Here is an 8,919-nt window from a genome sequence, read left to right on the forward strand (position 1 = left end):
AGAGTGACTGTTAGACAGCTAACTGAGTTCATTCAAGACTTCTGACTGTTACTTCCTACTATTAAACAATTGTGTGGTTCCGTCAAAATATCTTTTGGTCTTAAGCCCATGACGATTTTGCTTTGGGGACACCAGAAGTTTTCTACTGTTTTGTTTTTTTTTTAACTGGAAATTAAGAATTAGAACAGTCACAGGCCCTGTATGGTAATAGTGTTCTCAATTAGAAGTGCACTGTACTATAGCCATCAGTTACACTACTAGAAAAGATTAAAATAGAGCATTACCAGTGAGGATAACGATAAGGAAAGGCAGATAAATCATCTTTCTACATGACACAGACTGTCATATGCTGTCCAAAGAGTCCTTGCATAGAAAGATCTACTGATGTATGGGAGGGATTAAATTAATTTCACTTAATATTTTTCATCTTTGACAGTACCTAGTTTGACTGTGTCATTTGGACTCAGTGGTCAGTAGAGAATGATAGGATCTGAGACCTTCCTTAAGACAGAATGTGTTGCCGTGGAGACAGTCTAGATGATGAGTTGCATGGTTAACCTCATGGGAGGCAAAAAAACCCCAATTGCCAGGTAGAGAAGAAAGCTTACCTTTAAGAAACTGTTATGGAGGTAATGTGTTCTAGAGATTTATTCTTCCCCTTCTGAAGCAGCTGTAGAAGCACAGGCATATAGCTGAGTGCAAAGTGACAAAGTTGACCATGGCTGCCATGATGCCATATATGGGTTCATCTGAAATTCTGTGTTACTGTACTACTAATTAAGACCAGAAAGTGTTTGTGTTTGTTTATAACATCATTATCCATCTGTGTTCATCTTCTGTTTAGGCCAACATCCTACACCAGCACATTTATAGAGGGAACTTTGCTGGCTGCTTCGAAGAAAAATAGTAGTTTTTGTTTTCAATTTCATGTTCAATTTGTTGCTGAGTTCCCAGAATAGGGAAAAACAAATATTTCCACTACAAAGAAAAAAAAATAGAACATCAGATAGGGTATAATAAAAATTGCTCTTTGAGGAGGGATGGAAATGGTTTATCAGCACTGATTTATGGAGCCTAAGCTATGACAAAGAAATTTTGCTTCTCAAAGTGGCTGCATTTTAATAATGGCAATATTTTCTTTTAGGAAAGTTCAAGGAAAGGGCATCAATTCTGCATAAGATTGCCAAAAAGAAGTGCCAGGTGGAAGACAGTGAAAGGCAGAATGGAGCTGCTAATCGAGGTGAGTGCAGCAGTACAGGTTTATCACCTATTCATGAAGGCCTTTTTCACTGTTTTTGCTTGAAAATCCTTAGGGATTAATTTCTCCTTCTATTTCATTTATGCTATCTTAGTAAAAATATTCTGATTCCCTATACAAAAGAGTATTAAACTATGGACAGGACAGAAGTTAAGTGCAAGAAGGGAAAGCCAATTATGGTGTCTAGAAAGCTTCCTGCCAGGGTTAAAAAGAAAAAGCGGTGCTGATTTTGGATGTGTCTTCAAGTGACAGAAGTAGAGAGAGAAAACCTACTCACAGTTTATATGTGAAAATGTAATGCAATTACTGAGCTGCTCTAGGAGAATGTGTTTTATGTGGTATCACCCTTGTCACAAAAGAAACAACCTGTGTATTTAAGATTTCATTTGTCTATCTACTACTTGCTGAGAGTCATTTAGGCATATCTATGCTAATTGGTTTTCCATTAAGGGTAAGAATTTGTGTTTTAGTTCAAAAGTGCCTTTCCCAAAAGAAAACCTGTACTATGCCTGGTTTTCTCTACCTTGGCATGCTCTCTGCACTAGAAAATCAAACGTTTCTGACAAAAGCTGAACCATTTTATTAGCTGACATTTTTTCTGACATTTTGCTATGTTTAAATTCTGTTTGCTTCTAGAATTGCACAGTTAGATGGGACAGTCTGTTAACAAACAATAATGCTGGCTGTGGGGTTAAGAGACAACATACATACACCAAAATAATTACAGGTAGTCTGGCACTCTAATGTGACTGTGATGTCAGATTTTTAATTTAGAAAAATCTCAGGATAGCAGTAATGTAACTAGACAAGTGTATTTACTTCTGTGCTCAAGAGCATACCAGAAGGCATGTTGAACTTGAGTTAGACGTTTCATATTGCTATTCCCCATAACTTTATATTGTCCAAGGGTTTATTGGTCATTGACATTTTTATCTAGTACATACTTAAAGAGATAATTACTGCTTAGAAAATTCCAAGATAATCAAAGTGGGAATAAATTCAAATAAATTTGGCATCAGAAACAAAAGGCCCAGTTTTACCCCTTTAATTCCTGTAAAAGTGTAAGACAAGGACTAGAGGATTCTGTTTTAAATATCATACTCTGTTATTGGATGTTATTAGACCATACATTTACTCTTTTTCCATGTTTTTGCATTATTACAGCTTGGAAATAACTTTACTAATTACAGGGGTTACTGTGTTTTTATAAAAGTTATCTCTTGTTGAATATATCCCCCTACCTGTAAATGTAACATATTGCATTCTTTAATGTTTGGGTAGAATGTTACATGACCTCGAAGTATACCTGAAGTATTAGGTTCAGGGAGTTTAGCATAAACAAAGAGCACTGACTACTGCAAAGAATTTAAATTTTTCTAGGACATGAGTGCCAGTAGAATAGTTTCTTCAGATGCAAGCTTTCATAAGAATTTTATTGAAAATGTGTACTGGTCAAATGGAAAACAGCTTTTTTTTTGTCGTTTAAAGGCTGATATTGGTCCACTTTCAGTGTTTGATGACTTGCACAGACTGAATATATGCCAGCAGTTTCACTAAAAGATTTGTTACTTAATGTTCTGTTCTGTTGTTTTCTCACTCTTATTTACGGATCATGCTACAGCAAAAGTGGAAGTTGCAGTAACACCACCAAGTGATTCAGGACCAGTGCAGAATGGAGTCGCTCACAATGTTGAAGAAGAGGTTAATGTCTTTTTCTGTCATTTTTATTTTTATGTTGGTAAATATATTGCATGCTTGATTGTGCTTTCCACTGAAAGGATACATGTTAATAGCAAGAAGCTATTACTATAAACTGTCTACAATATATATTATCTTCATTTACAGATGAACTTAGTACATGGTTTGCCATGTATAAAAGCTTTTCTCCTGTGGCCCCGCCTTTCCAGATCGTAGTCTGGAATGTATTCTTTTAGGAAATGTATTTTTACCTACAGTTTAGATGTTCACAGCCCTAAAAACAGCTAATGGAAATTGCTTGTCTGATTATCATCACATTGCACAAGAACTGTTCTCTTAAGAGGATAGCCTGTCATGTTGTGTTTTGTGAGATAGTTAAAAGTAGTTAGGAAAGAGGAGCTTCACACATACTTCTCCATCTTGCCCTCTGTTATCTTCAGATAACAAATAAATTAAGCTGAAAGAGACATAGTATACTAGTATTCCTATAACTCTTATGGCGTGTTGTTAAAATCTGTAAAAGGTAATTAAACAAAGATTATGGAACGGTTCATCTTGGGGGTGATCATGCGGCAAGTGCACGATAATAGGGGGATCAGGTCCAGCCAACGTGGGTTCATGAAGGGCAAGTCCTGTTTAACCAGCCTGATCTCCTTCTATGATCAGGTGACCCATCTAGCAGATGAGGGAGAAGCAATGGCTGTTGTCTACCTGGACTTCAGTCAGGCCTTTGACACTGTTTCCCACAGCATTCTGCTGGAGAAGCTGGTGGCTCATGGCCTAGACAGGTGGACTCTTCACTGGGTTAAAAACTGTCTGGATGGCCAAGCCCAGAGAGTTGTGGTGAATGGAGTTAAATCCCATTGGTGTCCAGTCACAAGCGGTGTCCCTCAGCGCTTGGTTTTGGGACCAGTCTTGTTTAATAACTTTATCAATGACTTGGATTAGGGGATCAAAGGCACCCTCAGTAATTATTTGCAGATGACACAAAATTAAGTGGGAGTGTTGATCTGCTGGAGGGTAGGAAGGCAAATGGTATCCTGACCTGTGTCAGAAATGGTGTGACCAGCAGGAGTAGGGAGGTGATCGTGCCCCTGTACTTGGCACTGGTGAGACTGCACCTCGAGTGCTGTGTCCAGTTTTGGGCACCACAGGATAATAAGGACATGGAGGTGCTGGAGCAGGTCCAGAGAAGGGCAACGAGGCTGGTGAGAGGACTGGGAAACATGCTTTACGAGGACCAGCTGAGGGAACTGGGGTTGTTTAATCTGGAGGAGACTGAGAGGAGACTTTATTGCTTTCTACAACTACCTAAAAGGAGGTTGTAGTGAGGCTGGTGTTGGTCTCGTCTCCCAAATTACTGATGATAGGTTGAGGGGAACTGGCCTGAAGTTGTGCCAGGGAAGATTTTGATTAGATATTAGGAAGAATTTCTTCATTTCTGAGAGTGGTGAGGCACTGGAACAGGCTGCCCAGGGAGGTGGTGGAGTCATCATCCCTGGAGGTATTCAAAAAACGAATAGATGAGGCACTTGAGGCTATGGTCTAGTGGTTAGGGAAATTAGGAGGAAGTTTGCAATTGGTGATCCTGGAGGTCCTTTTCAACCATAGTGATTCTATGATTCTATTTTAAAGTATACCTTTTGTAGGTAATAAGTAACTGCATAACTCTAACTTGACAATGGCTACTGAAATAGCTATATCGTTGAGCTGACTTATTTTTAAATAACTTGTAATTCTCAAGAGAAGCTGACTGCAAAATTTGGCCCTGCTAGGCCCTGTTGTAATGTCTTCTAGTTTAAAAAAAAAAAATTGTTAATACCACCTGCATCTCAAGAAGGCGAACAAGTGGAAAAATGCTGGTGAATTGATTTTGCTAAACTTGGGCACTGCTCTTTTAGACAGAGACAGAAAAACCTTCGTAGAGAGAGAAAGGCTTGTTAAAAATAATCCTTGACAGTGAAGCTTTTAAGATGGTTTTGTTTAAACAGTTACTTCTCATTTTTCTTCTTAGGCTGTAGTGACATGAGAAGGGTATTTTAAAAGATGGCTGGGCATTGGTTTGTACCACAACATGAACTTCCCCTTACTAAAAGTGGGGTGAGCTGTGTTGCATTTACATACAGCAAAATCAAGCAAAAAAAAGGCAATGGCCATGCTTTGCTTTGAATCATCTCAGGTTTAGATTTTGATATTTTAGTTGCTTTTACTTATTTGTCATTTAAGAAAATTGTTAGTCCAAGTCAGATATCATCTTGGCTTCCTCAATATCGCTGTAGGTAAAATTCTTTCCTTGATAGGTTCTGCAAGCCATGGTTAAAAATTAGAAGTGGTGTATAAATTGCTTCCTAAACATAATTCTCTCTCACAAGAAGCATATTATGTACTGAAACATCCTTATAACAGGGAGAGGTTATCCATTTTTTTTCTACAAGACTGGGAGAAAACACTGTGATTTATACTAGGATGAGTCTTTGGGAAAAGATTCTGTTTGCTTTACACAGCTGGAGTTGGAGAAATGACGAGATTATTCTGTCCAACTGTGTGTTAGTGCACCAAATACTGACAGATAGCTTTAATCCTTCACTGTTTACAGATAAATGTGGTCTCTGGGAATAGCAATTATTAATCAGAACCAAGAATCTAAAAGAGATGGGTAGTTTTTGATATTCTGAATAATCAGAAATTATAATGAATCTCCCACAGAAAGGGGAGCATAGTGGAACATTAAATTGCCTTTGCTGCTAGACTAAGTTCTTTATACTGACATGCCACTTAAAGATCATTGTCAACCCAACAAAGTATTACTCTTATGTAAGGCAGATGAGTAAAAATCTATGTAAGAAAAAACCCTCAGCACCGCACTTCAACAAACAATATTTTAAAGTAAAGAAAGATCATTTTTCAGATCCATTTGAAACCTTTTCTGAGAATCGAACTTCACCACTGCAGTGAAATATGTCATTAGCCCACTTTTTGACTGCAGAAAAAAAAAAAAAAATCCAAAACTGAGTGGCTTTTAGACTTCTGTGTGTAAAGGTCAAAACAGGATGACATAGCTTGGTGTCACCTGTGAGGGTGTACATAAATCAGCCTGTGGGATGTATGAAAACTGTAATAGATTCTTAATAGAGTTCAGTAGCTTAAGAAGAAAATTGGTCTTGCTTTGTTAGGTTTTTTCCACTGATATTATTCAGTGAAAACAATGAAGGAAAAGCAATCTTAAGCAATCGCATCTCACAGAAACACCCATATGCTATCATTTTGCATTGCAATGAAGCAGTTTCTAAGCTTGTTCAGAAATCTGCAAGGTCAAGCAGCAGCATCATTCAAGACAATGGTTTCAATTTCAAGCAACTGCAGGGTAAGGAGGAAAATTTACTGCAAGAGTGCATTACTCAGCAATGTCTTTTTATCATCTCTCTTTAGACATTTTAAACTTTCAGTGAGACAAGGTTTGGAACTTTTAATTTCAGCAAGTATTAGGATGTTCTGAAAAACTATTGTACTGTATCAGAGGTAGGAAACATTATTTGTCCTTATTCAAATGACAAGATGGAGCAAGCAGGGAGTTTTATAAGTGGAGGAGGAGTGATTCTGCAGGTTTAGCTCCATCAGTCTGAAAGAAAGGATTTAGGTGTCTGCTGTCACAATGAGAAATAGCAATCCCCTGCTAACATTTTGAGATGGCCCATGCTGAGTTCCTCCCCAGTGGCCTTTCTAATTTTGTCTTCTTCCAGTGATAACGTGACAGCTGCTGCTGTCTCAGGCTTCTTCAGTTACTGGTATGCTGGAATCTATGTTGAAGTTTAAAAGTATATATTAGAATTTTTTAAAAGTTGTAATAAAAGAAGTCTACTCATCCATGTAACAAATAAATAGATCTCTGTGATACCTAGGATCCTACTTCACTCTATGATTCTCTGCCTACTCTGTACAGGGATTCTTCTTCAACGTATTGCCTAGCTTTTCATGCAGTTTCTAGATACACCTTCCCAAGCTGTCGCATCACTCTGAACCTAACACTTGGCTATTCAGTGTCCTTCTGCTTTGTATATTGACTTCATGGACATTAATAGGATTACTCCTGATTTATGGAATTGTAGAAAATGACAGAATCACACATAGCATTCACATGACCATTTTCTTTGACGAAGATTAGAATTGAAGGAAAGAAAATCGGCTGTTGTCCTCCCAAGCCTTCATTCTAGCTTTTCCAGACTTTATGCAGACACTGTATACCCCTAGGATATTTTATGTCTTCAAGCACAATGGTATCAGTTCTGAGAGAAGCCCTTTTCAGAGAAGTAATACTGATGGTGCAGAACAGTGTGCCAGACAGTCCTCGTCAATAGTTTCTCCTTCTCTCTAAAAAGCTAAAGCAGAGCAACAAGAGCAAACTTATTACAACTCAGTCTTGACCTACAAATGCTCCTGAATTTTCATTCTTTTGTGAACAAATATTCTTCATTTCACACTGAGACCATAATGTGCTTCTGTTCCATGAGTAGAATACAATCTGGCACCTTGAATTTTTTATTATCATTCCTTAATGCAATGCAAAGGAAGTGTTGCAAAGTTAGAATTTGGAAATATAGTATAAAATTTCTTCTCTCCAATTTTCCTCTTGTGTATGTCCAAACATGGGGTTTTGTGGTCTATGAGTGCTGTTTAGAAAAATCTCTTAAGAAAAGTTACCATATATGCCTCCATGTCCCAGTGATGATTATTTAGAAGTGAGAAAATTAGAGACACTGTACATCTAAAGAACCAAGCTGCAAATATGCCTTAAGGGGGAAAAAAATGTTGTCCTGAAAGCTGTGGGCTGGGAAAGGGGTGTACTTACATAGCAAGTCATCAAGTATCCTTAAAACAAGTTTGCACTGAGGATACAGAAGACATACATGAGGATCTAATTCTTTCTTCTCCATTGTCATGTTGCACTATAGTCTTCATGTTTTTCCCTCTTGCTAAACAAACATGATCATACTTGCATTTTTTTCTTACTTTTCACTGGTGCATATTGTGTGCCTGGTTCTAAATCCCTAGACACAAGCATTTAAGTGATATGAAGTTATGTATTTGAGTTAGAATTGACCGAAAAAAATTACATTAAAAATTTTATGTTCCACTAGTACAAAGAGAATTTGCAAATAAATCCATCTTACTTATAAAATCCCTGTTCTTTTAAAAGTATCATGTTAAGCAAAGGACTCTTGTGCAAGGAAAGTCTAAGGCTAATACTGCAAGAAAAGTGTGTGTGGTGGAAAGAAGCTTTTATGTTGTAGTTTAATTTTCAGGTATTTGTAAATTAAATTTCTTTTTTTAAAAGTGTAATATTCCAAATGCCATGATTTCATTTTTCTTGTACCTCTCCTGGTTTCTTTAGGGTCTTTGTGATCATCCTTATATTTTTCCCAGACTCTTACTCTTTCGTCCTTTCCTTTTTTTTCCATTGCACAAGGCTGAAACACTACACAAGACAGTATTAAGGACACTGTCAGTTGATGATTTTCACAGGTTTTCATGAACTAGGTGGATTTCACTTTATTCCCTTTTTTTTTTTTTAATGTCTTCATTTGTCTCTTCCAAACTCCCCTGTCTTGCTTTTCCCTTTCTCCCAGGCCCCTAACTCCATCATTCTTACTCCATTCTCCTCCAGAGACCCTCAGCTGTCCTCTTGCTAGTCCAAGCCCTTGAGCAACAAGATAAACTCTGTCCTGATGCTTGCAGAAATTCAAAAAGGCTCTCCAGAAAATGTCCCCAGCAAGCACGTAATTTGTCCCAGCCAGTAAGACTCATACAATCCCACTCCCACTGTAAGCAGCAGCAGCAGCTCTCCTACACTTTGATAAAACCAGAACCTCAGCTGAGAAGGACAGACGGCTGTGGTGTCCTTCCCAGCCCCTAATCAGCACAGCAGAGGACAATACCTTCTCTCACCATATGGTCTGTAAGACATT

General features: G+C 37.9%; 1 protein-coding gene across 2 annotated transcripts in view; it reads left to right on the plus strand.

Annotated features, from left to right (window-relative positions):
- SLC24A2 (solute carrier family 24 (sodium/potassium/calcium exchanger), member 2) overlaps positions 1-8,919 on the plus strand; it is a 105,488-nt gene that overhangs the window by 78,236 nt on the left and 18,333 nt on the right. For both annotated transcript variants that reach the window (XM_008950249.1, XM_008950250.1), the window contains 2 exons: positions 1,145-1,252; positions 2,880-2,959. In XM_008950249.1, coding sequence (XP_008948497.1) covers positions 1,145-1,252; positions 2,880-2,959 — 188 coding nt within the window. The remainder of the gene's footprint in view (positions 1-1,144; positions 1,253-2,879; positions 2,960-8,919) is intronic.

Source organism: Merops nubicus, unplaced genomic scaffold (assembly GCF_000691845.1).
Source record: "Merops nubicus isolate BGI_N331 unplaced genomic scaffold, ASM69184v1 scaffold1462, whole genome shotgun sequence".
NCBI lineage: Eukaryota > Metazoa > Chordata > Aves > Coraciiformes > Meropidae > Merops > Merops nubicus.